The sequence below is a fragment of the Hyperoodon ampullatus genome (assembly GCF_949752795.1).
Source record: "Hyperoodon ampullatus genome assembly, chromosome: 6".
NCBI lineage: Eukaryota > Metazoa > Chordata > Mammalia > Artiodactyla > Ziphiidae > Hyperoodon > Hyperoodon ampullatus.
In genome coordinates, this window is record NC_136919.1 from 75,260,754 (window position 1) to 75,288,493 (window position 27,740).

General features: G+C 41.3%; 1 protein-coding gene across 3 annotated transcripts in view; it reads right to left on the reverse strand.

Moving 5' to 3' along the window:
- The window catches only part of DOCK8 (dedicator of cytokinesis 8), a gene marked incomplete at its 5' end in the record, with an annotated part of 223,166 nt that overhangs the window by 23,871 nt on the left and 171,555 nt on the right, over window positions 1-27,740 (reverse strand). For 2 of the 3 annotated variants that reach the window (XM_079707126.1, XM_079707128.1), the window contains 11 exons: window positions 4,618-4,810; window positions 5,884-5,984; window positions 6,625-6,783; window positions 7,844-7,996; window positions 9,056-9,190; window positions 10,577-10,673; window positions 15,544-15,631; window positions 16,827-16,959; window positions 17,290-17,472; window positions 19,371-19,513; window positions 22,996-23,165. In XM_079707126.1, the coding sequence (XP_079563252.1) occupies window positions 4,618-4,810; window positions 5,884-5,984; window positions 6,625-6,783; window positions 7,844-7,996; window positions 9,056-9,190; window positions 10,577-10,673; window positions 15,544-15,631; window positions 16,827-16,959; window positions 17,290-17,472; window positions 19,371-19,513; window positions 22,996-23,165 (1,555 nt within the window). The remainder of the gene's footprint in view (window positions 1-4,617; window positions 4,811-5,883; window positions 5,985-6,624; window positions 6,784-7,843; window positions 7,997-9,055; window positions 9,191-10,576; window positions 10,674-15,543; window positions 15,632-16,826; window positions 16,960-17,289; window positions 17,473-19,370; window positions 19,514-22,995; window positions 23,166-27,740) is intronic. The other variant, XM_079707127.1, reaches the window with a different exon arrangement.

Consider the following 27,740-nt stretch of genomic DNA (forward strand, 5'->3'; position numbering starts at 1 on the left):
ACATTTTGCTCCTTTCTACACACTATTCTTTTACATAAACCATAGTTTAGAGTCTCATAGAGAATGCAGTGATCAGGACCAGGATTAGGGTGAACAAGGTGAAAACAAAATTTAGGGAACACTCACTCTCAGGGTCCTGTAAGTCGTGACCCTGAACTTGCTTGACCCCAAGAGTGAGTGCTCCCTTAAATTCTGCACTTCATGTGCCTTATTCACCTCACCCCAGTTCTGGCTCTGACAGTGACTCTCATACTTTTGACAGGTCAAGAATCATTTTCTTCAACCTGTCTCATGGATATAGAAGAAATGCATATGGAACATAAAAGAAACTGGAAACCTTTGTAGCTTAGGACTTGCATACAGGTAGCACATTTGCCTTTCCTTTTATGCATACACTCATGGCAGACAGAACTAATTAATTATAGTACTCTTTTCCCTGAAGCTTGGATATGGTCTCAAAATTCTTCTCAGCATGGTACCCCATTCAGTCACTACCAACTGACCAGAGTTGGCTAGTGAAGTAAAATTTGTCTGCCTCTCGTCGGCCTGGCTAGCAAGATCAAGTGACTCATCCTTAGCAGTCAAGGAAGAGAGAGTTATTACAGTCCTGTATCTTCATATCCAAAATTATAAGGTAGTTTTAGGAATATAGGAGGCTTTCAGAACCTTTTGTGGCCAGCCTTTCTTTCAAACCTGGTCTTTCTATTATGATGTTTCCGAATTGGAAATGGTAAAAGGTCCAAGAGATTCAGTTGAAAGAATCTAATAACCCAAGAAACGAATACTATTAGTATTGTATGCAAGTTTCCACATGTAGAGGAATATATTTGCAGTTATGCAGCCTTATTAGCTGTCGTCAGAGGGAAAAGATTCTGGGCAGACTTTCCTGGCTTCAGAATTAGGGAGGTGAAAGTAACAGCAGTTATGTGAGAATGTATCCATATCTACATTTGTGGAATAAATATTGTACTCTGGGGCATAGAATTTCAACGATCTCAGTTCCTTGGAATTCTGTGGCCTCAGAGTTATTTTCCTTGCACAGATTTATTTATCTCCAGTTTATAATTCTTTTCAAAAAAATCAATTTTACTGGAGCAGAACAAGGTTGAAAACTAAAGCACACAGCATTTAAGAAATCAACACCAGACATCTGTAGTTAATGCTGCCCAGAATTCCTTCATCCTTCTATAAAGTATAGCCTCCTGAGAAACCATCCATAACTCCACGTGTGGACCTCAGCTCTGGCTCTGGCTCAGCCAATCATGGCATTCCATGCCTCTGGCCACTATGATTGGTTCAGAGATGAGCATATGACCCCGTCAGAACCAATAAGATGCACTGAGACTGTCTCTGCAACTGCTACAAATGAGGCATTTCTCTATTCTCCTGGACTTGAACCTGGGAAGATGTAAACATAAGTATCTCTCAATGAGTGTGGGAAGCCTATGAAGAATGAGGCTGACATAACAGAAAGCAGAGACAGGAAGTGATGATGACACTGAGGTCTGATGACATTGTTTGGACCCCTAGGTCCAGTTTGGCAGGTGCTACTCCAGACTCATCTCTCTCATGCAAGCTGATAAATTCCATTTTTTTTTTTTTTTTTGAGTTATGTGGGCCTCTCACTGTTGTGGCCTCTCCCGTTGCGGAGCACAGGCTCCGGACGCACAGGCCCAGCGGCCATGGCTCACGGGCCCAGCCGCTCCGCGGCATGTGGGATCTTCCCAGACCGGGGCACGAACCCGTGTCCCCTGCATCGGCAGGTGGACTCTCAACCACTACGCCACCAGGGAAGCCCATAAATTCCATTTTTACCTTAGGTCCATCTGGGTTAGGTATTCTGTCACTTGCAAGCACACATTTCCAAAAAGATTTGGTATGTCTCATTTGAGAGAAAAGAGAATTTGTTCATAAGCATCGGCATAATTTGGCTTCTCTTCTGTAGCTGAGAACACCTAACTCACCATGTTCTGTGTATTCTGAAGACCTCATTCTTCACAGTTCCTTCTGCTTCCCCCTCCCGTTCCTCGTCTTTCTGAGCGTTCCATGACCCCCAGGCTGAGTCACGTGATAAACACTCACAGCATCTTGTACCTCTTTATTACAGCATTTATCATAATTGAAATTGAATAAGAAATGGAAGAATTAGCTGTATGATGCCACTCTCCCTGGCTGGAATGTAAAGTTCATGAGGACGGAATAAGTGCTCAATAAATATCACCTAAAAGAATGAATACGTGGATAAAGATCTATGAAAAAATAGACCTATATGCTCCCGTGTAGGGACAATGTGGAGTTTTTCTGTTGTTTCTAGAATAACTATTCTACTCACCTTGGCATGACTTACTATAAGCAAATTAAAAAGAATTTATAAGCAATAGTAATGAAACAAGACAAGAGGTTGATATAATTCCACATTAAGTGTTAAACCCAGAGATTTCTGGTAATTGAAAGAGTAGCACTTATAATATTTATCCTTGCTAATATCATATGGCCAAAATAAATTTTACAAAAAAGCAAATATGTCTAAAATTGATTTTTATACCTTTCTTCACTTTTATGTGATTCAAAATCAGATATGATTTTTTTATGTTTTTTGTGTAAGAATTAAATTTTTGGCTTTATAATGAACATTCCTGAATTGAGAATAAAATTTGTTTGCTGAGGATAAAATGATAGAATAAATACTATTGTTACTGAAGACCATAAGAAAGGAGGAATTAGCAGTTTGAGGCAATACCCAGATTGCCTGGTGAACAGTATTCAGGAAATCAGAAGCTCCTGGCTCTACCAGCAACCATTTTTATGCCTTACTCTATAAGCCTGGGAAAGCTACTTTAAACTGTCCTCTCCTTCTGGTTCACACAGCATCACAAAATTGTGTTGAAGAGCAACAATGAGAACAGAGTCTTTTATAAAATCAGTCATGAAAATTCAAACAAGAATAATCCAAACACTTGTAAATGACTTTGTGAGTCTGGCTTGAAAAGGGCTCTCTTACTGTGCTATATTGTTACAGGTTTCAGGGATTGTCATTTCTACAGATTATGCCTCTAAAAGTACTCGTAAAATTTTCTGTTTCCTCTAAAGACTGTTTTAAACTACTCAGCCAAAACAGTCCAAGTGGCCACTGAGCATCCCAGCCTGAACCAATTTTCAGGCCTAGCAGACAATTTCCCTCTGCTAACTATGGGTAATATTCAGCTCATCCTAAGACAGTATTGATTCAGCCCTTTTTTTTCCCTTCCCAGGTCAATTTGGTTCTTTCTTTCTTTTTTTTAAAATAGATTTATTTATTTTATTTATTTATTTTTGGCTGCATTGGGTCTTCGTTGCTGTGTGCGGGCTTTCTCTAGTTGCAGCGAGGGGGCTACTCTCTGTTGAGGTGAGCTTCAAGTTGAGGTGACCTTCAAATTGTGGTGGCTTCTCTTGTTGCGGACCACGGGCTCTAGGTGCGCGGGCTTCAGCAGTTGTGGCTTGCGGGCTCGAGAATGCAGGCTCAGTAGTTGTGGCACATGGGCTTAGTTGCTCTGTGGCATGATCTTCCCGGACCAGGGGTCGAACCCGTGTGCCCTGCATTGGCAGGCAGATTCTTAACCACTGCACCACCAGGGGAGTCCCAATTTGGTTCTTTCTTGATTTTAGATTAGCGAGGAGGATGTTACAGAGTTGAGGAGTGTAATCAAAGGAATAGGCCCTGAGGGAAATAATTTATCCAATATTTAGAAAAAATACTTTCACAGTTGTCAGTATACTGTGCCAACTACAAGTCTTTGAGAAAGGGTTTAAATAACCTTAGAAAAGTTGCTCTCTCAGCTTATCTGTGAAGTGGGAGTAATAATACCTTCTCTATCTGTCTGTTTCACTGGTTTATGGGGAAGGTCAAATGAAATCATGGACGTGAAAGTGTTTGGGAATGTCTAAAGTGCCTATCGACTCTACATTTATTGTAAACAATAATTTTTTGGGGGCTTCCCTGATGGCGCAGTGGTTGGGAATCCACCTGCCAATGCAGGGGACACAGGTTCGAGCCCTGGTCTGGGAGGATCCCACGTGCCGCAGAGCAACTAAGCCCATGCACCACAACTACTGAGCCTGTGCTCTACAGCCTGTGAGCCACAACTACTGAGCCCACGTGCCACAACTACTGAAGCCCACGTGCCTAGAGCCCGTGCTCCACAACAAGAGAAGCCACTGCAATGAGAAGCCCATGCACTGCAACAAAGAGTAGCCCCCGCTCACTACATCTGGAGAAAGCCGGCGCACAGCAACGAAGACCCAACACAGCCAAAAATAAAAACAAATAAATAAATTAAAAAAAAATTTTTTTTTAAACCCAAGATGGTAAAGCAATTAGAAGAGGCAAATTTAATACACTAAAGCAGGGTTTTTCAACCTTGGCATTATTGATGTTTGGGGACAGATAATTCTTTGTGGTGGGAGCTATCCTATGCATTGTAGGGTGTTCAGCAGCATCCCTGGTTTATACCTATTAAGTGTCAGTAGCATCCACCTTCCCACCCTCAGTTGTAACAACCTAAAATGTCTTCAGAGACTGTCAAATGCCCCCAGTTGAGAATCAATGTGCTAAAGGAAAAGCTAAACTTGTCCCCCCACCTGAAAGTTGACGCTGCCCACGGGCAGGTAGCTGTGGTCCTCCAACATGCTCAGATATTCAGCCACTAAGGCAGCTGCGTGCACCAGGCACATGGCAGCCTCTGTGTAGCACTTCCTCTTGGTGTGCTTCTCCGCCATGTTCTGGAGCCAGGTCAGCCGCAGATCAGGAGATGTCTGGTAACTCTTGGCAATTCTAAAGATGGGTTGAGAAAATTTCAAGGACAACGGGTTAGTGACAGTGTTTTTCTATTGTGCATGGCCACTTTTTTTCCCGTTAAGGGTTTTGCCTACATGTTCAGAGATTGAGAGAAAAGGCAAATATCTATCAGTCCAGCTTTTTTCATTCCATGTTTGGGGTGTGCAGGATGCCAAGAATGCTATGATTTAGTTAAAGATTTATGGGGGGAAAAATACCTGATAAAATGATGTCTATTTGAATGGAGCTCTAGCAATTTTCTTCTTTTCTCGCAAAAAAATAACAGAAGACAAAAGTACTATCCTTGGGCTTCCCTGGTGGCACAGCGGTTAAGAATCCGCCTGCCAATGCAGGGGACATGGATTCGAGCCCTGGTCTGGGAAGATCCCACATGCCGCGGAGCAACTAAGCCCGTGCACCGCAACTACTGAGCCTGCACTCTAGAGTCCGCGTGACACAACTACTGAAACCCGCGTGCCTAGAGCCCGTGCTCCACAAGAAGAGAAGCCACTGCGATGAGAAGCCCGCGCACTGCAACAAAGAGTAGCCCCTGCTCGCCACAACTAGAGAAAGCCCACGTGCAGCAACGAAGACCCAACGCAGCCAAAAAAAAAAAAAAAATACTATCCTTCTTATGACATCGCATCAGAACAATTTTGCCTTTGTAAGTAGTTTCTCCTAAAACAAGGACTATAAGACAAAAATTTAAATGACAGAGTAAAATATGATTTCTAAATAAAACTTACATGTATGTCTGAATATAAGTGGAAAAACATTTCAGAAATAATTCACGTATCAGTTGATATTCTTTTCTCTCATTCTATGGTAAGTAGAAAATAATTTCAAAAAATAAGTAACCTCCCTTTAAATTAGGGAGATCTTTCTGAAAATGTGTACATGAATCAACACCCTCTGAATGGTGATTTTCTACCAATTTCTAAGTACAGTTTTGCATGTCAGCCAAAACAGTGTACCCACATTTCCTGTGACTGTTACATTCATAAGAACTTCATAGTGACAAACCCTAGATCCTTAAGTGACACCCTTTTGATTTTACCAGAAAAGTTTACCTGTACATGAGATCCATAAGCATCTCAGGATCTTCCTGAAATTCCCTCATTTTCACTGTGTCATATAAGATGCTATTCAGATTGCAGAGAAGTTCTTCCACCTGCAAAAAAAAAGTGTACGTCCCAAACAGTCTCAGCTTTGTAGTCCATGGTAACAAGTTAGGATGCATTGAAAGTCCAAGGGGCAGACATGGACAGGCTTCGCTAAGAGAGGAGAGAGCACAGGTGAGGGGAGTCTAGACTGGATCCTCTCTGACCTCACCTTTGCAGGTCCAGGTACTTCCGAGGCCCAGATGTGAGTTGGCCCTTGGGATCCATGAATTAGTCCTGAAATCGTTATACTATCTTCCCTCTCCAACACCTTTTCGGCTAAATTAGTTTGAACTAGTTTCAGTTATCTGCAACCTGAAAGCCCTCAACTGTACTCTGGAACATCAGAGCTCTTTATACCAAGTAGGAGGCAGCTTAGGACCTCAGCTTAGATTCCATCTAATATATATCATAATACGTTATATAATTATCTGTATCATATGACATCATTATAATATATATATTTCACAAAAATTATATAATCTGTAACTATATGTTATGTAATATATGGAATTATATATTACATACATATATACATGCATATATATATGTATGTATAAGTATGTATATGTGTGTGTGTATACACACATACATACACACACACGAGTTTATAGCTGGCTGATCACAGACAAGGCATGCTCTTCAGTCTACCTGCATGGGGAAAGGAGTGGTCTGCATGTCTGTGTCCTCTTCCGCATAGGCCAGAATTGTCCTCAAGGATCTTCTCAGGTACTCCTCATTAAAGTCTGGTGCTTTTCCCACCAAAGATGCCAGAGACATGGTTACTTGCATCTTTACTCTTGCAAAGTTCTGAGTCAGGAAAAAATAATGATGGAACAAATAAGAGGCACTCAGCTAGTAGATAACTGAAGGCAGTAGAGCCAGATACCAATAACTCTCTGGTGTTTCTTTAACCCAGTCTCAATTATTTCCTTTTTTTCCCAATGAAATATGAGCTATACTTTGCTCAAGACTCATACTGTTGTTTAACTGGTTTAAATGGCTATTGCCCTGACATAAATCTGTCAGTTCCCTTTAAATTTTCATTGAGGACCTGGCCAGCTCCGTGCAGCAAGGCTGGAAGGTTCCTACAGAGTTGGGTCACAGGATGTCTCCCTTTGTGTCAAGATTCCTCTTCTTGGAACTTTATTTAAACTGCAAGGAGGAACAGGATCTATATGGGCAAGATTTCTGAGATTTCTGGATTCTGGGTAGGCAGCAACTTTGTTTCTCCTTTCCTTCTAGGCCCATGGAAAACTATGGCTATTCCAAGGGCCTCTGGCCTCTGAGGAATGACCTAAAGGCTTTTAAATAGTTATACTTAATACATTCTGAGGGCCCTGCCTTTCTTCCATGGGCCAAGTTATCTTTTCATATCAGTTGAGCATGCTCATTAACGTGACTACAAATGTAAATTCCAAAAGAACATACTAAAATCTAGACAAACTAAGACTGTGCTGTAATAAAGCTGAATTCCAAAGGCTGCTAAGCTTCAATTAACACTCAGGTGTAGATGATAGCGATCATTTCAAATTCTCTTCCATGGGTCATTCTGGTACCAATCAGATTTTAGAAACAGGACAAACTCTTCTGGAGTCCTAATTCTGTTGTATTTTTTTCCCCACAGATGACAACCTTGAATCTACACATATTTGTTCATTTCTTATTGAAACACATGGATGGAAACCACTGCATTCATCAATCTTAATAATTTACTTCTAGAAGCAAAGTCAAACAAAAGCTGCTATCCATCTACATGCCCAATTGTTTCCTTCCCACGTAGCAGAAGTCACTGCAATAGTGCACACTTTTCCTCCCCCAGGGCTTTGCATTGACTCTCTGCTGATCCTGGGTTGCCCTGGGTGCTTACGCTGGTGGCTCCAAAGCTGAACCTCATGAGGAGGTAGAGAGTGGCGCAGGCTTGGCCCCGGGCGACGTCCATGCTGCTGCTGCAGTGATGCAGCACTCGCTGACACAGGTCCGCGCACTGCTCCACTTCCTCCTCAAACAGTAAGTCGCCGAACTAGGAGAGACACAGGGGCCATAAGACGTCACTTGGCACGATCATACGCTTTCTGGACTGGATGCTTGTTGAAATATGGAAATGGCTGCTTGGACAAGCAAAAAGCCCACAAGAATTAATGCGTTGCTCCATAAAGATGATGAGTTACTTGAATCAGAAGATGAAGTGAAACAACGGAGTCGACTTAAGATCTCCTTATGAGCTGTTCAGCTAAGATCAGGGCTGTGTAATTAGCTGCATGGTTAGCCAGGCTGCCTTCCCTGCTGAAGTCCCAACTCTGAAGGAATTAGCCTGAGTTTACTGGGTTCCCTGGAAATTACTGGTGACTAAGAAAAAGCAAATGATCCTGACGGGTGAGAGCAGAGGGATTCCACTTTATTTTCTTTTTCTTTCCCAACCCCCCTCCACGGCCACGCTGCACGGCTTGCAGATCTTAGTTCCCCGGCCAGGGATCGAACCTGTACCCCCTGCAGTGGAAGCGCAGAGTCTTAACCACTGGACCTCCAGGGAAAGTCCCAGGATTACACTTTCTAAATGTAAAAGATCCCAGATAGAAGGCATCAACCGAGATTTTCAATAAAGGGGGAGATAGGAATCTGCAATAGACTGTTTTACCTCAGGAAAATCTATATTCTTCAGGCTATGAGAAATGTATTGCTAAACCTTCTGCATTTTATGACATGACATTTTGTAAGATTTATGAATGGGAGTCATGTATAGGAACTGAATCTCACTCAGATAAGTTACTAAAGAAAAAGGGTGAAAAACAAAGTTGCTCAACTGATTTCCACTCTCATGTCTTCAGTGAGTGGCCATTTCAAATTTCTATAGTTGGGCCCACATTTCTAGTGTGAGAGGCACTGTTTTTCCTCTTCATGGTGAGTGCTGTAGAATCAGTGTACCTGCTTCCTTCCTAATGAGACTTAAGACTTTTACCGCAGTGTCACTTAACACAGTGGTCTGTGGGTTTTGGTACACCTGAAGCAAGAAACGTGAAGCTAGATTGATGAGAATCTTAACTCTTAATTAAGAGTAAGAAAGCAAGTGTCCCATGCTTACCTTGGCAATGAGAGCACGGAGTGTCGCAAAGCAGTGAGTCAGGTAGGTGGTGCTCTGATCACAGCTCAGAGAATTCACCAGGACCCTTAGCACGCCTCCCAGCAGGCTGTCTTTACAGTCCAGAGCCGAGCTTGCCTGGGGGAACAGAGCAGCATCAATGAATCCCTGTGCTGTGCCCATGAACTGAGGGGGAAGACACAGGTGGGTGCTCTTGGCAATTAGCACAGTGATGCTGATGTTTCATCTCTCTCCGTCTATGATCTTAAGGGTTTGGGAAAGCACCCCGTATATCGTCCACTACCAGGCGAGCTGAAGACCTATTTCCACATGACTTTATTCCAAAACTCCCAATTGATTTGGGATGTATGCCTAATTCTGGGCTGCTAAACCAAGTTACAAGGTATACCTTCCCCCAATCCTGGGCAACAGCTTTTGGAAAGTTCTTTCCTTGTATACAAGGCACAGCTTTTCTTATGGGCTTTCAAACCACAATTGTGGGCTTCCCATTACACTAGGGGCTGCTTGTGGCAGTGATGTTTCTAAATAGAAGCTTATTTATCAGCTGCAGCAGGACTAATGCCCCCCAAAACAATGATAAATAAGTTTCAGCTTCCTTTGAAAACTGCAAATACATTTTGAGGACTGGGTTTAAGAATATAGCACTCAAAGCAGTATTGTATAAAGATATAATCAACATGATGCCAAGTATTTGATACCAAGTATTTATCAAAGGTATCATATACTTTTGGTCTTTATTTTTGTACAATAATCACTTTTTAAAAGATAACTTAAAAGTTGGATTACTAACTTCAACTATGTTTCGACAATATTTCTTCTTCTAGCCCTCTAATAAATGATTTTTCATTGGAAACATGTAAGGACTCATTTTTCAGGTTAACTAAAAACCCATTAACACCTAGATGTCTTGAGAATTTCTGGAAGCATTCACTCAGAAAACGAAATTAGTACGGTGAATTGTATTACTATAAAATTCACACTGATATAACACTTTTCTACAGCAGGGATGGCAAATTCATGGTACAAATGATTTTTCTTCACTAATCTGTGTCCAAAACAGACATCATTAATCACACTTAGCACTCCTTTTACCTAGCCCAGTCATAGTCTTCGCTCCCATACAGACATCAACTATAATTCAAATGGAGTTGACCTATCAAAAAAAAACCCTACCACCCCTATTCTAGATACTGAACTATAAGCCCACCACCCACATTATAAACTTTGCACATGCGCAGGCAGATTTAACTACGAGAGTCAGTCTGTCAAGCACCTAACTCTTTCCAAGCAAGCTTCAAGTCAATGAATCCAGAAGGATGTTTGGTAAGTATCTCTGGAATTTGTAAGGTGGACACTATTGTAAATGGTAAACTTCCCAACTTCATTTAAACAAAAAGCATTTCATATCACGTTTATTTCTTTCACAATTTTCTATAAAGAATTCCTTATTAAATTCTAGTAAACATATTCATGTTGAATAGATCAGTTGTTTGTTGTCCTCACCTGGATAATGTTTTCCTGCATATCCAGGATGATTAAATTTGCTTCGGTAGCTAGATTGCCACTGATCAAGGCTTCTTGATCTAACTCTGCTTTTGTTCTAAGGAACAAAAAGAGGTCAAATTAAAGCGCATATCAAATCGGGCCATTTCTCAATGATGGTAATCTATATTCCAAGTGTAAAGAAATCTTCTGAAGAGTCAATCTTGAAGTGAAAACAAAGCAGCTGGTTCCTGGTAACTAAGGAATATAGGTGCCTTCTGTAATTGGTGTCTGGTTAAAAAGGCTTCCTAGGTAAAGTCTCCAGGTCATCCCCATCGCCCCTATTATGAATAATTATGACAATTATAAAAATAACAGAAGGGGTAAAAAAGCAATTATTGGTTATTACTAGCAATTAGGTCAGCCAATCAGATTGGTGCTTAAAGCTTCAGGGTCATTCTTGCAATTCACCCATGAGAACCATCTCCTGATCTGAGCCAAAAAGCCTCAGCAACAAGCTAGAGGAGGTGAGACTGGGTGTGATGTGAATTTGGCTAATCGCGATGCTGCTTGATAAGGAAAGGATGATGTTTCAGAACTGGGTCAGGGAAGAGTCAGTGTCTTGACTTTCCAAAGACTGCCTTGGGGTTGCACAGTCAAGTATGGGCCTTTTGTCCTTTTCCAGTGGGAAGAAAGGTTGCATTCCTGTGCGGCAGGCCATCTAACATCCTGCTGGACGTCAGTGGTTATTACCCACGAGGGAATAGGAAATTACCTGGTGCTGCTTCTCTATTAGGTTCCTTTTTAAAGAATCAGAACATTTTATGCATTAGTTTATCCATTCTCATAAAATCCAAGTGAAGCTGGAAAGAGACATTTTGTATCTCCTAAATATAGTGGCCAGGAAAGGAAAGTGTGAAGAATTAACTTTCCCAAGATGTCCCAGTGGCCAACATGTTGCCATAGGGGTTGGGGCATCCTGATATGAGCTCAAAACTCTTGGTCCGGGATAATCACTTAGCTGTGCTTGAGTCCCCTTCACCCAATGATGGGGGCATTGCTATGGCTTACATACCATCAAGGGCTCAGAATAAATATTTCCCTGCATAATTTTATTTACTTATTTTATTTTAATTTAATTTTAATTTTTACTTTTGGTTGTGTTGGGTCTTCACTGCTCTGGGTGGGCTTGCTCTAGTTGTGGTGAGCGGGGGCTACTCTTCGTTGCAGTGCACCGGCTTCTCATTGTGGTGGCTTCTCTTGTTGTGGAGCACGGGCTCTAGGTGTGCGGGCTTCAGTAATTGTGGCATGTGGGCTCAGTAGTTGTGGCTCTCAGGCTCTAGAGCGCAGGCTCAGTAGTTGTGGCCCACGGGCTTAGCTGCTCCTCAGCACATGGGATCTTCCCAGACCAGGGATCAAACTCGTGTCCCCTGCATTGGCAAGTGGATTCTTATCTGCTGCGCCACCAGGGAAGTCCCTTCCCTGCGTTTTAAATGTTTTCACTATGGAGAACAGTATGGAGGTTCCTTAAAAGACTAAAAATAGGGGCTTCCCTGGTGGCGCAGTGGTTGAGAGTCCGCCTGCCGATGCAGGGGACGCGGGTTCGTGCCCCGGTCTGGGAGGATCCCACATGCCGCGGAGCGGCTGGGCCCGTGAGCCGTGGCTGCTGAGCCTGTGCTCCGGAGCCTGTGCTCCGCAAGGGGAGAGGCCACAACAGTGAGAGGCCCGCCTACCGCAAAAAAAAAAAAAAAAAAAAAAAAAAAAAAAGACTAAAAATAGAACTACCATATGACCCAGCAATCCCACTACTGGGCATATACCCCGAGAAAACCATAATTCAAAGAGTCATGTACCACAATGTTCATTGCAGCTCTGTTTACAATAGCCAGGACATGGAAGCAACCTAGGTGTCTATCGACAGATGAATGGATAAAGAAGATGTGGCACATATATACAATGGGATATTACTCAGCCATAAAAAGAAACAAAAGTTTCTTTGAGTTATTTGTAGTGAGGTGGATGGACCTAGAGACTGTCCTACAGAGTGAAGTAAGTCAGAAAGAGAAAAACAAATACTGTATGCTAACACATATATATGGAATCTAAAAAAAAAAAAGGTCATGAAGAACCTAGGGGCAGGATGGGAATAAAGATGCAGACCTACTAGAGAATGGACTTGAGGACACGGGGAGGGGGAAGGGTAAGGTGGGACAAAGTGAGAGAGTGGCACGGACATATGTACACTACCAAATGTAAAACCGATAGCTAGTGGAAAGCAGCCGCATAGCACAGGGAGATCAACTTGGTGCTTTGTGACCACCTAGAGGGGTGGGATAGGGAGGGTGGGAGGGAGGGAGACACAAGAGGGAAGAGATATGGGGATATATGTATATGTATAACTGATTCACTTTGTTATAAAGCAGAAACTAACACACCATTGTAACGCAATTATACTCCAATAAAGATGTTAAAAAAATTTTTTTTAATTAAAAAAAAATGTTTTCACACTTAGGATAGGCTCTGTGGTCCAAAGCTGCTCTACATTTTTTCCTCATTCTCCAGATGATAATATTTGGGTAAAATAAGTGAAATTTAAAAGCCACTTTTTATTAATTTACTGGAGGTTTAGATTTAGAGCAAAGCTATCCAAAAGAAACATAATGGGGGCCACATGTGTCATTTTCTACTTTGTAGTAGCCACACCAGAAAAAGCAAAAAGAAACAGGTGAAATTAATGTTAGTATATTTTATTTAACCCAGTATATCAAAAAATGGTCAATGTGTAATCACAATAAAACTTACTAATGAGATATTTTACATTCTTTTATTTGTGCTAAGTTCAAAATCTGGCATGTATTTTTCACTTATAGTACTACCTTGGCTATTGTACTGGACAATGCAGATCTAGAGTGACCTAATCTGGATTTTTTTTTCCAAATTTTTAAATTGTGGTAAAATACACATAATACAAAATTTACCACCTTAACCATTTTTAAGTGTACAGTTAAGTACATTCATATTTGTTGTGCAACCATCACCACTACTAATTTGATTTTTAAAAAGCCATTTTTTAAAAACGATGGTTCTCAAATTTGACTACACAAGAAACACCTAGGGAGTTTCACCACATACTGATTTCTGGGTCCTGCAGCTGGAGATTCCAAACTAACTGTCCTGGGGTACACCTGGGCACTGGGAGATTTTAAAAGCTCCCCAGGTGATTTTAATGTACAGCCCAGGTTGAAAATGACTGCTGTAAAAAAAACAGAGCCAAAATAATTGAAAAGTGATCTGAGAGAAAAAGGTGAAAGACACCACTATTATAATTACAAAAGTTTTCCAAATAGCTTAATTTAGCACTTACAATTTTACTATGTTTTCTTTTTTTAAAAAATCACCCCTGAAGATGATCAGAGGAGAATCATTAGCTCTGATTATGAGCAGTCCATCCCGTAGCTCAGGGCTGAGACTTGACCTGGAGGGCTTTGGTGCACCCTGCATGGAATGTCTCGGTATTGTGTTGTTTCTGCGGCAAAAGGGAAAGGTTTCCCCACACATCCACTCACACAGCCCAGGCAAACATGCTTTGTTAGGCTCTTCTTTTAATCTCATGGCCTAACCACCCAAGCAGTTCTGTGGCAACTAACTACATACAATATTTCTTTAATTTTGGGGGGACGGGGGGCGGGTTTCATTGCCTGAACTAGAACTTATGCGCTCTCAGAACCAATATCTTATAAATCAGTTCAGGGAACTTAGAACAAGCATAAAATACCCAAACCAAATGGATACTATTCATAAGACCAACAACTGGGCTGTGCAAGTAACACATACAATAAAAATATTTACCTCCTTAATGTTTTAAAATAAATTTGACTCCCAAAAGTCCCATAAGTGAGCCAGAATGATTCATTCTTGTGGTAACAACCAAGATAGTAACATATTTATTTACAAAACAACATTGCTACTCACATCTGCCCCATCTCCCACCCCTCCTTATGATGGGTGCTTTATACACCATGGGGATACCCTACCTATGCCTTGTCAAGTGTGTGTGTGTGGGGGGGTGTCTTTAGCCATATAATGTTTTGCCAGTGAACCCTAGGATTCATTAGGCTACCTGTTGCTAAGAGGAGCAGCTGATATGTGCTATCTATGCAATTTCATTTTAGCACTCATATGTCCAAATTGTTGCACATATAGCTATATGTATATAGCATATATTGCAATCCAAGTAGGATTTTTCTTCTTTCATTTCCTTTTAGCATTGTTTTCTGATAAGACATCATAATACACATCCATTGTAGGACACACAGCAAAGTATAAAAAGGAAAACATCATTTACACATATTCTCAACACCCAAAGAAAACCATGGTTAATGTTTTGGTAAATTTCCTTCCAGTCTTTTAAAAATGTATTTACTATGTGTAGCTGGAGATTTAAGATTATACTCTAAAAACAAGTATCTGTTCTGCTTTGTTCACTTAACATTATATCATAAGCATTTCCCATATCATTAAAATGATTTGAAAACATTTAAATGCCAATCTAATATTTCATTACATATTTCCCTATTCTTAAGCATTAAGAATGTTCCAGTTTTTTTCACAACTTTATGTAATGCTGACATAAATGTCCCTGAATATACATCTTTGTACACACTCCTGGAGTGTAAATATGGATTGAAATGATGTGGTCCTGGGTATCCTGTCCTGCCTTATCAGCAGCTTTTCTTAAGCTAGCTGAGATTGCTAAATACTAGTTTTCTTTAAATGCTTATCAGTGTGATAAATGTTTAAGGGCTGGAAATCATAACTCTTTATACCTTTGATTATCCTGGGTCCCTGGATGAACTGAATTTACACAGATAATGATGTTTAATTTTCTTACCCTTGGAAGGATGTAGTTGTTTCAGTAATACAAGTAGCCTGGGAAAAATAGTTTTGAACTTTAGGTAAAAGTAGCACAAAGTTGCTGAGTGACTTACTTATCTAGCTTCTCATTAGCTTGCCGCCAATGTGTCTGCTCTTTCCTCCATCTCAAATTTTCATTTAGGCCTGGAAATCGGTCATTCCCTAGGAGTTAAGAAATGCACGACAGGAATTTGATTAGCAGTAGCAAGATAACCAGAAGTTCCGTAACAAGCTCAACTTAGAGGACTCAGCATCACTTCTCTGGCTAATTAGAATCCATGCTGGGTGCTGGTGGGAGACAAAGCCCACAACCAAGTCTGGGCTGACCTGCTCTTTGATTGACAGGCTAGAGCTTAGAAGAACACCTGCCCTTCTGGAGTGTCAGCAAGCACATTTCTCATGAACACAGGGTTCCGGTGAAATTGGGGGTTCTCCCTGAATTATTGAAAAGGAGAGTGTTTGTGCTGAATGAGGGTGTCCAACCACCACTGAAAAAGCTCGTCTCCTTCCAAGTTCCCTACCATGGTGTCTCACTGCTGAAGGAGCTGTCACTCTGTTTTTCTTGAGCACAGTGAATAAGACTGAGGGTGCCTGAACATTTCACTCTATCCTACAGAGAAGAGCTCAGCTTTTTGGAGATCATTCCTAATGTGGTGAGATCCCTGGAGGACTGGAACACTCTGAGACCGTTGTGAGGATTGGATCCATTCTAATAGTGCCCTCCATGATTTGAGAAGATGATCTTGGAACGAGAACTATCCAATAGAGCTACCTACAAAGACTATTCAAATATCCCAGGGAGAAGTGTCAGCCTTGAGGGAGACACCATTAATCTCATCCTATGACTCACATTCTTGGACAGGACCTTTTACCACCCACAAGTTTGAAACAGAAGATGCCATTTGAGGACATTTCCAGGGTTCTTGTGATCTCAGGAAAGGAGCTTTCCCTTAGAGGAATGGGGCTAACATCACATACCTCTTGCACAGAATCCCAGAAGCTGCTTGTCTCTATTACCATAAGGTCTTTTTTTTTTTTTTTTTTTTTTTTTTGTGGTACTCGGGCCTCTCACTGTTGTGGCCTCTCCCATTGTGGAGCACAGGCTCCGGACGTGCAGGCTCAGCGGCCATGGCTCACAGGCCCAGCCGCTCCGCAGCATGTGGGATCTTCCCGGGCCAGGGCACGAACCCGTGTCCCCTGCATCGGCAGGCGGACTCTCAACCACTGCGCCACCAGGGAAGCCCTACCATAACGTCTTAAGAAAGTGATGGTGTCTACTCATCATGTGGGGAGGACACTCCTTCCCACAAAGGGTACAAAGCTCTGCTGACAGCAGGGAAGGGCCGATCCAACACACCTGGAGCCCGGCAGCGCCGCATCATCTCCCCTCTGGCCCCTTCCCCACGGAGCAAAGCCTCTTCCAGCCTGGCCTTGACGTCCCTCGACTTCTGCAGAACTTGGGTACTGACTTTGTCAGAACTCTGTTTTCCCTGGATCGCACAGAAGCAGAAGGACATTAAGTTTGGTTAGATCTCTGCTCATGGGGAGAATCCTAAAGACAGAACACTTCATGGTGACATCAGCCAGTTTGGACATGTGCTACACAGACACGCCCCGAAGGCTGAAATCCTGTTAACGGGAATGAGGTTCTCTCTGCAGAAGGAAGAGATCCTTTGCCGGTGGAATTATCATAGCTAGATAGGTTATGGATATACAAATAGGCTATGGACTTTAATACAGAAATAAGACAAAGTTAAGGATGCCCCCACTGCCCAAACAGAGGGGAACAGTGACAAGACAGGATAGAACTTGAGCAATACCTTGTATTCAAAACATGAGACACAGATGAAAAGGAGATCTAAAATCCTGTTTAGTTGCATTGATGGCAGGTCAGCAATCCACTTCCTAAGGAGGCTCTGATCAGCATTTTTCATGATCCAGAGGAAGCAAATCATGAGGTTTCGGGTCGTGTCGGCATTCAGCATGTTGTACTGCTTGTAGGGCTGGAAGCAGGCAGATTGAGAGATCGATGTAGGGCAAGAGGCTGAGCAGCAGACACATTGAAAGGGATGCTATTTCCTAAGACACAGTAACTGTACTTTTCCTTGACGGGGATGTTTCCGGGAGCTCTGCCTTCCTCCAGCCGGGGAGGCCGTGTTCTTTTGAGTTGGGCTGCTTTGCAAAGGGGCTGGCCCGGGGCAGTATTCTAACCAGGCTTTCAGCCAGGGCACCCTCTGTTTCAGGAGCAGTGTGGTCTGGTGGTCCGCCCTGGACCTTGACCATGCCCTCCCCCAACCCAATCTCAGTGATACACAGGGCCTTCCCAGCTGTGAGACCTTCAAGTATTATATTTCTCCTTCAAGCTGGCGACTGCAGGGTTGGACTTATAGCAAAGAACTACCCTGGCTGGTTTCCCGAAATACCCTAACTGTTTAAGATTTAGCTTCTTTGTCAGAGTCCAAAGTATAAGGGTCATGAACTGCTCAGCAGATTAATCAAGTGCATAATTCAGTGGAAGCCTCTGTAATGGGACTTTAACCACAATTTATGCTCTCCTGCGGGGGAGGTGTAGGGGCTCAGACTGTTTGCTTTCATACTTTGGCTGCAGTGTTCATTTCAGAGTGCTGAGCACACTTTCTGTCACCCATCCAATCAACACAAAGGACAACATGTGATTCACGTGGCATAGCTAACATCCAACAGAATGTAGTGGTGAAGCTGCAGTGAGGTATCAGTTCATATGTGAGGGGAATGGTAGGTCTGGATGGGAATGATAGGGCTTACGAAATGACTTTAACTTTAGTTTTTCTGAGTCTGCCTACAAGAAGAAGTGAAATCTTTAGATGTATTGAGTATACACACAATATTATAACTTCACAGGAAATAACTTCTAAGAGGTGAAGGTTCTTGGGCTTTTGAGTTTCTCTGTTGGAGACAAACAATGTAAAAGGCACACACCACCTCAGGCAGCTAACTTTGGTAAGAAGGTAAGAAGGTGGAGGAGGTCATAAAGCACACCATATTTATTCAACCGTAGGATGACTGATGTCAACTCTCCAGTGTTTCTTTTCTCTTTTTTTACCTCCTGTCCTTCAACTCTCATGGGAGTGTGTGGGGAATGGGGGAGTGCTGGAGGGAAGAGAAGAAAGTCACCCAGCAAAGCAGAATTAGGTTGAGAGGCTGCCTTCCCAGGAAAGAACTGAGCTGAGTTCTCTGCAGATATGAATGCTACACTGAAATGCAAAGTTAAATTAAGCTGGAGGATGCAGCGCTGTCTTGACAAAAGGATTGTCAGAGCTCAGCAAGGAACAGAGGTAGATCCCACCTCAAGTGAATCAGAGGTTGTATTCCTGCACGAGCCCCTCTTCAAGCCCATAGCGTCTGTGCAAAAGGACAGAGCCAAACAACTCTGCTTAGGCTCTCTGGGGACCTAGAAAAGCTGAAGAAGCTTAAGACACCCCCTACCAAGCGACCGGCCTCCTTCAATCTTTTTTTTAAGGCAGACACAGAATGAATAATATACACATAGAATAAACACAGTGCCAGCCTCCCACCTGAGGGAGCCTTGGTTTGATCTCCTTTGCAATATCTCAGGTTTTCCAAGTTCACCTTTCTTGGTTTTCTGAGCCTTGAACTTAGCACCATTGAAACTGCCTGAATTTGATCTGTGAGTCTCTTGCTGTTGCCAGAACCCTGCCTGACTGTGTGCTGCCTCAACTGTGCCATTTCCCTTTTCAACTGCTAGCTCACAATGATTCCTTCTAGCGTCAAGCAATGAGGCAGAAATCTCACTGCCTGCTCTATGCTGGGTTCAGGTGGGTGAATTTAGGAGCAAGCCCATTAAAGGATGGGAAAAGACACAAAATGAAAAATAAACGGCAGAAGTTGTGCATCAACATACCAGGGAAGACAGCGCTGTTCCACTTGTCTTCAAATTAAAATTCCCAGCTATGGCTAGTGCCACATTCTGGTTAATTGCACTGGTCCCTTCTTGTTCTTCATCTGAGCCATTGGTACGATTTTTTCCACTGCGGGCATCTGCAGCTGCAATTAAAATACTATTGGCCTTACCATATGATCCAGCAATCATGTTCCTTGGTATTTACCCAAAGGAGTTGAAAACTTATGTCCACACAAAAATCTGCACATGGATGCTTATAGCAGCTTTATTCATAATTGCCACAACTTGGAAGCAACCAAGATGTCCTTCAGTAGGTGAATGGATGAATAAACTGTGGCACATCCAGACAATGTGCTAAAAAGAAATGAGCTATTAAGCCATGAAAGGGTGAGGAGGAAACTTAAACGCATATTAATAAGTGAAAGAAGCCCATCTGAAAAGGCTACATACTGTGTGATTCCAACTACACGACATCCTGGAAAAGGCAAGACTATGGAGCCGGTAAAAAGTTCAGTGGTTGCCAGGGGTTGGGGGAAGGGAGGGATGAATAGGCAGAGCACAGAAGAATTTTAGGGCAGAGAAACTAATTTGTATGATACTACAATGCTGGATACATATCACTATACGTTTGTCCAAACCCTCAGAATGTACAACACCAAGAGTGAAACCTAATGTAAATTATGAATTTTGGGTGATTATGATGTCTCAAATGTAGGTCTATCTATTGTAACAAATGCACCCCCCTCTGGAGGGGGCTGCTGATAACGGGGAGGCTGTGCATGTGTGCAGGCAGGGGGTGTATGGGAAACCTCTGTACCTTCCTCTCAATTTTGCTATAAACCCAAAACTGCTCTAAAAAATAAAGTCTTAATAAAATCTTTCTTGCCATCAAGCTAAAGATGGATCTATTTATCATCTATTTATTCCTGTTTAGCATCTATAGGAAAAAGTAGGCAGTCTAATAAAAGAGAGAACATGTCCAGCACAAGATTAGGCTGGAAGTTAATTTTTCAAACTGTGAAAAAAAATTTCAAAGCTTTCATAACACTTTTCTATAATATGATATTTTTACTTCATTCATATATTTCAAATAATGACAAAATAGAAAGGAACCTATAATTACAGAATTAAACAGTACCTTATAAAATAACAAGCTATTATCATAATTTCAGCAATAATTTATTAAATTTTGAATATTTGAAATAAATGTTAATTTATTGTATCAATGCAATATAGATGTATCTATATTTATACATAGGTCTAGATGCATGCAAACAAAATAAGGACCCACCATTTAAAAGGCTCGTTTTAAGACCATTATGAATCATACACACAGAAAGTATTAATATTTGTTTAAGCAGTTCTGAGAAAAGTGTGTTAAAACACGTATGACTGATCCATTAAAAACCTGTAATTTTATTAGACCTGTCAACATTATAGTATTTTGACTTTCGATTTTTCATAAAAACTACAGTGTCAACAGTATTTTCACCTGCCAAACTTATAAAAGCAGAGCTCAATTTTTAAAAATAATAATTCACTATTGTTTTTAAGTCAGTTGAGTTTTTAAACCAATGGTGAAATGAAGAGCATGTGGCAATTATTCAAGACCTGATAACTTTATCAGGATTAATTTGAGGATACGTTCTCATTTCCCCTAAATGTGCATAGGGTCATGGTTACAAGACAAGGAGAGGAGAGGCTAGAAACATTTGCTGCCAAAATGCTTTTATAGAAGTTCTCTCATTTCATCTTTATCACAACCCTAAGATATAGGCATTGTTATCACATTTTTACAGCTGAGGAACGGAAGGGAAGGCATTAAAAGGCTGAGGAACTTTCCAAAGGTCATATATAGTAATAAACAGGCTGGAATTTGAATTCAGTTGTATCTTTTTTAAAAAATATACTATATTCTTATTAGTTTATCAATCAGAAGATTTCATATGTAACAGATGCACTACATTACCTCCAATAGTAGAATACTTATACTGTTTTCCCGCTTGTCGGCTACATCATGACTATAAAGTTCACTGCATACGTAAAGAAACCATTGAGACTTAAAAGGCTCAAAGACCAAGTGCTGAAAAGTTTTGATCCCAAGTCACTGATCTGGAAAATTCTAATCAACAAGGAAGCTTAGGATAATGCAGGTGTATGTGATTCCCTGCTTTGGGAACAAACAAATCACAGGCCTTCAAGTGAAACCTTCTTGAAAGGTCCAGGCAAAATCCTAGAAATGGTCTGCAAGTCACCTGCCATGCTCTGAACTGCATCTTTAAATCTTGAAGACAACTCTGCTCTCCGTTTGCCCTCCAGTCAGGCACTGCTACAGAAAGCTCCATGCACCTCACCCTGCAGCCAGCTCATCTCGTGTGCCGAGCTTGCTTCTGTAATTTCCCTGCCCATTTTTTCCTCATTTTATGAGCTAAAAAATGGTCACCACAAGGATTTTAGAAATAATTTAGTCACATAGGACACTTTGCATTTGGAGGAAGCAAGAAAACACGGATGGTGCTAAGATTCCGAGCATGATTGCTTCCAAGGATGCTGGGCTCATTCCTTGGGATCCTTCCTCAGTTGAGAGAACAAGCAAGGTAATTTTTAAGAACTTCCCTTTGCTGAGGAAAAAGCAAGAACCACTCTGAAGTGGTCAGAATTGTGTGTGTGTGAGTGTGTGTTGTGGGGAGGGTAGGCAGATTGGCTTGTCTTTCTCAGGTCTCAGGTAAGATACTCTTTTTTGGGAGAGGGTAGTTTTGTTTGTCTACATTCCCTAATCCACACAGTAACATGCAAATAAACCCAGGAGGTACACAAAGGCCTCTCAGACAATCTATCCTTTCCTCTTGTGGCCAAGTGGGAGATACTGACTTTCAACCTTAGAATGAGCCTCTTAGTGACAAAGGCAAAATTCCTCTGCCGTGGCAGAATCTCCTAAGAGTGTCAGACACCATGCCTTTTTTTTTTTTTTTTTTTGCATACTACAAGTGTTTAGACTCATTTGAGCCTGCTTCCTTCCTTAAAAGCTCATAAAAGAAAAAAAAAAGAGAAGGAACAACTTTATTTCAAGGCATTAGAGCACGGATCTCCAGAAGAAATAATTCTGTTATTATCTTATCCTTTGTGGTGTATGGTCTATAATGTTCATCATATACCAGCAGACCAATGAATGAATTAATAAACAAACAATTTCTAAATGAAAAACATATACAGGTCTATGTGTCTTAAAAAAAAATACACTTATTGAGGCCTATGTTAAAAAAAGTCTGGGGCTTCCCTGGTGGCGCAGTGGTTGAGAGTCCGCCTGCCGATGCAGGGGACACGGGTTTGTGCCCCGGTCCTGGAAGATCCCACATGCCCCGGAGCAGCTGGGCCCGTGAGCCATGGCCGCTGGGCCTGCGTGTCTGGAGCCTGTGCTCCGCAACGGGAGAGGCCACAACAGTGAGAGGCCCGCGTATCGCCAAAAAAAAAAAAAAAAAAAAAAAAAAAGTCTGGAGAGCACCGGTGCTGGGAATTGCTCACACAAGCATATCAACACTGGAGCTAGTAACAGAAACCTCATTTTAGTGGGGCATTTGGCAAGAGCTCCCATCAATCTAAAGAAGGAAACAGAAGGCATTGTTACCTGTAAAGTCACAGAGCTGAGGCAAAGCATCCAAAATGATACCAACCAAAGGCAGGTAGAGGGCAGCAACTTTGACCTTCACCTCTGGTTTGACACAACGCGGGTCCAGGTCGTGAGAACTGAGCAGGCTGTGGATGGCACTGACAGCTTTCCTTTGCACTTTGCTGATCCTATTTGCACCACACAAAAAGCGAAAGGTTATAGTGAAGCGAGGTTGACCAGAATGCTCCTAAACGATGGGGTGATGACGTGAAAACCAAGCAAAGCAGGGTAGAGGCATACAGAATCCAGAGACAAACTGCCTGTGTTCTAGTCCTGGCTCTGCTGTTAGCATGATGTTTAAAGTTCATCATGTTGTAGAATCAGTACTTCATTCCTTTTTATTGTTGAATAATATTCCATTGCATAGTCAGATCACATTTTATTTATGCATTCATCAATTGATGGACATTTGGGTTGTTTCTATTTTTTGGCTATTATGAATTATGAATGCTGCTATGAATATTTGTGTATAAGTTTTTGTGTGGTTATAGGTTTTTTATTTCTCTTGGGTATCTACCTGAGGGTGGAATTACTGGATCATCTGGTAACTCTATATTTAACCTTTAGAGGAACCACCAAACTGTTCTCAACAGTGGCTACATCACTTTACATTGCCACTAGCAGTATATGAAGGTTCTATTTTCTCTTTGCCAACACTTGTTATTATCTATCTTTTGTATTACAACCATCCTAGTGGGTATGAAGGTGCTAGGAACTGAATGTTTGTGACCTGCCTCCCAAATTCATATGTTGAAACTTAAGCCCTAATGTGATGGTGTTTGGAGGTGGGGGCTTTGGGAGGGCTTTAGGTCATGACAGCAGAGCCCTCATGAATGAGATTAGTGCCTTTATAAAAGAGACCCCAGAGAGCTCCCTTGCCCCCTTCTGCCATGGGGGTGACACAGCAAGAGGATGGCCATCTGTGAACTAGGGAGTGGGTCCTCACAAGACACTGAATCTGCCAGCTCCTTGATCTTGAACTTCCCAGCCTCCAGAACTGTGAGAAATAAATTTCTGTGGTTTATAAGCCACCTATTCTAAAAATATTCTATGATATTTTTGTTATAGCAGTCTAAAGGAACTAAGACAGAAGGGGTATTTAACTAGTTTTGATATACATTTCCCTGATGGCTAATTATGTTGAAAACCTTTTCATGTACTTACTGGTCACAGCTTCGTTGGAGAAATGTCTATTCTGATCCTTTGCCCTTTAAAAAACTGAGTTATTTGTTCTTTTATTATTGAGTTGTAAGATTTTAAAAATATATTTTAGATACAAATCCCTTATTAGATCTATGATTTGCAAATATTTTCTCCCATTCTGTTTTGGTGTCTTTTCACTTTCTTAATGATGTCCTATAAAGCATAGAAGTTTCCATTTTAATGAAGTCTAACTTATCTCTTTTGCTGGGTGTATTTTTTATGTCAGATCTAAGAAACTACTGCCTAATCAAATTTCACAAAGATTACCCTTAAGATTTCATCTAAGAGTTTTATAGTTTTAACACTTACAATTAGGTCTTTTATTCATTTTGAGTTAACTTTTGTATATGGTGTGAGATAGGGGTCCAACTTCATTCTTTTGGATGTGGATATCCAGTTTTCCCAGCATCATTTGTTGAAAACACTATTTTTTCGCCATTGATTTTTTTCGCACCCTTGTTGAAAAATCAGTTGACTATAAATGTAAGGATTCATTTATAGACTCAATACAATTTCATTAATTTACATAGATCTATCTTTATGTCAGAACCACACAGTCTTGACTACTTTTGCTTTGTAGTAAGTTTTGAAATTGAGACGTGTGAGTCCTCCAATTTTGTTCTTCTTTTGCAAGATTGTTTTGGCTATATTGGAGTCCCTCGAATTTCCACATGAATTTTAGTATCAGCCTGTCACTTTCTGTAGGGCCAGCTGGAATGTTGAGAGGAATTGCACTGAATTTGTAGATCAATTTAGGGAGTATTGCCATCTTAACAATATTAAATTTTCTGCTCCATGAATACGTCATGCCTCTCAATTTATTTAGATCTCTCTATTTCTTTCTAAAGTGTTTTGTAGTTTTCAGTGTACAAGTCTTGTACTTCTTCTGTTAAATTTATTCCTAAGAATTTTACTCTTTTTTTTTTTTTTTTGCGTTACGCAGGCCTCTCACTGTTGTGGCCTCTCCCCTTGCGGAGCACAGGCTCTGGATGCACAGGCTCAGCGGCCATGGCTCACGGGCCTAGCCGCTCCGCGGCATGTGGGATCCTCCCGGACCGGGGCACGAACCCGTGTCCCCTGCATCGGCAGGCGGACTCTCAACCACTGCGCCACCAGGGAAGCCCCCAGAATTTTACTCTTTTGATGCTACTTTAAGTGGATTTTTTTTTAAATTTCATATTGTTCATTTCAGGAGTATAGAAATACAGTTAGTTTTTGTATACTGATCTTATACCCTGCAACCTTGCTGAACTCACTTATTACCTTTTTTTTTTTTTTTTTTTGCAGTAGGTCCTTGTTGGTTATTTTAAATATAGCAGTATGTACATGTCAATCCCAAACTCCCAGTCTATCCCTCCCTCCCACCCTTCCCCCTGGTAACCATAAGTTCATTCTCTAAGTCCGTGAGTCGCTTATTACCTTTAATAGTTCTTTTAGTGGGTTCTTTAGGATTTTCTATAAACAAATCATGTCATCTGTGAATAGAGATAGCTTTACTTCTTCCTTTCTGATATGGATGTCTTTTATTTCATTTTTTTGTCTAACTTCTCTGAGTAGAACTTCCAGTACAATGTTGAATAGAAGAAGCAAGAGTGGACATTCTTGTCTTGCTCCTGACCTTAGAAGGAAAGTATTCAGTTTTTCACCAATAAGTATGATGTTAGCTGTGGGTTTTTCACAGATGCCTTTATCAGGTTGGGGAAATTCTCATATATTCCTAAAGGGTGTGTGAAGTGTCTTTTTTCAGGAAGAGCTAATGGATTTTGTCAAATGTTTCTTTTCAAACTTTTTATTTTATATTGGAGTATATTTGATTAACAATGTTGTGATAGTTTCAGGTGTACAGCAAAGTGATTCAGTTATACTTATACATGTATCTATTCTTTTTCAAATTCTTTTCCCATTTAGGTTGTTACATAATATTGAGCAGAGTTCCCTGTGCTATATAGTAGGTCCTTGTTGGTTATCCATTTTAAGTATAGCAGTGTGTACATGTCAATCCCAAACTCCCCAGCTATCCCTTCCCCCCACCCTTCCCCCCTAGTAACCACAAGTTGGTTCTCTAAGTATGGGAGTCTGTTTCTGTTTTGTAAATAAGTTCATTTGTATCATTTCTTTTTAGATTTTGCATATAAGCGATATCATACGATATTTCTCTTTCTCTGTCTGACTTACTTCACTCAGTATTTTTTTTTTTTTTTTTTTGTGGTACGCCGGCCTCTCACTGTTGTGGCCTCTCCCACTGTGGAGCACAGGCTCCGGACGCACAGGCTCAGCAGCCATGGCTCACGGGCCCAGCCGCTCCGCGGCATGTGGGATCTTCCCGGACCAGGGCACGAACCCGTGTCCCCTGCATCGGCAGGCGGACTCTCAACCACTGCGCCACCAGGGAAGCCCTTCACTCAGTATTTATTCACCTATTGAGATGACTGAGTGGGTTTTATCCTTTATTCTCTTCATATAATGTATTGCATCAACTGATTTTCAGATGCTAAACCAATCTTGCATTCCTGGGATAAATCCTACCTAGTCATGGTGCACAATCCTTTTTATATGTTGTTGGGTGCAGTCTGCCAGTATTTTTTGAGGATGTTTATATCAATATTCATACTTGTCTGCAGTTCTCTCCTGATGTCTTTGTCTGCTTTTGCCATCAGGGTAATGCTGGTTTTATAGGATGAGCTGGGACGTATTCTCTCCTCTTCTATTTTTTTGGAAGAGTGTGTGAAGGATTGGAATTAATTCTTTAAACATTTGGTAGCATAACACAAAGATGCTAGATAATTTCCACATTCTTGAAAACCACTATGGATTTAATGATATGTGGATGTTTGTGGATACCCCCAGGTAAGGGGGGTTCCAGAGAGATCCATTAGAAACTAGACCTGTGGCTCCTTTTCAGGAGTTCAGGTATTGAGATGTGTCCCACTGGCCTTGCGCCTCATATGGGCAGGTGTTGGTGAGTCTACTAATTACATTGGCAGCAAAAGGAAGTACTGATCAAAAGGAAATATTGTCAAAGGATAAGATGTTTCTGAGATTTTCACCCACAGGGTAAAGTCTGTGGTGGTATTTTTAATGACTCTCCAGGAGAGTAACTGACAACGCCGTGATCAGGGGTTACTGTGTTGCCAAAGGAGTGACACTCTTAATTAGTTTCCTCTGGGGGGTAGAAAAGGTACCTTGTGTGTATTTGTGTGTGTACACGTGTGAAGAATGTCCCTACCTGATTGAACATAATCACATCATGGCTTCTGAACATACTCTACTCTGTTGCTAGTATTTAAAATAACAGCAACAATTTTAGGAGCAATCAAAACAGATGTAAAGGCTGTTTCCTTAGACATTTCACTAGAAGAGAAATGGAAAATAGAAACTACCATTTATGTAAATACTAAAGAGCACTTTTAGAAATCACGTAAATCAGTGCTATTAAAGGACAATTAAGACAAAGCATGTGTGTGTGTGTGTGTGTGCGTGTATGAAGGCAATTTTCTTTG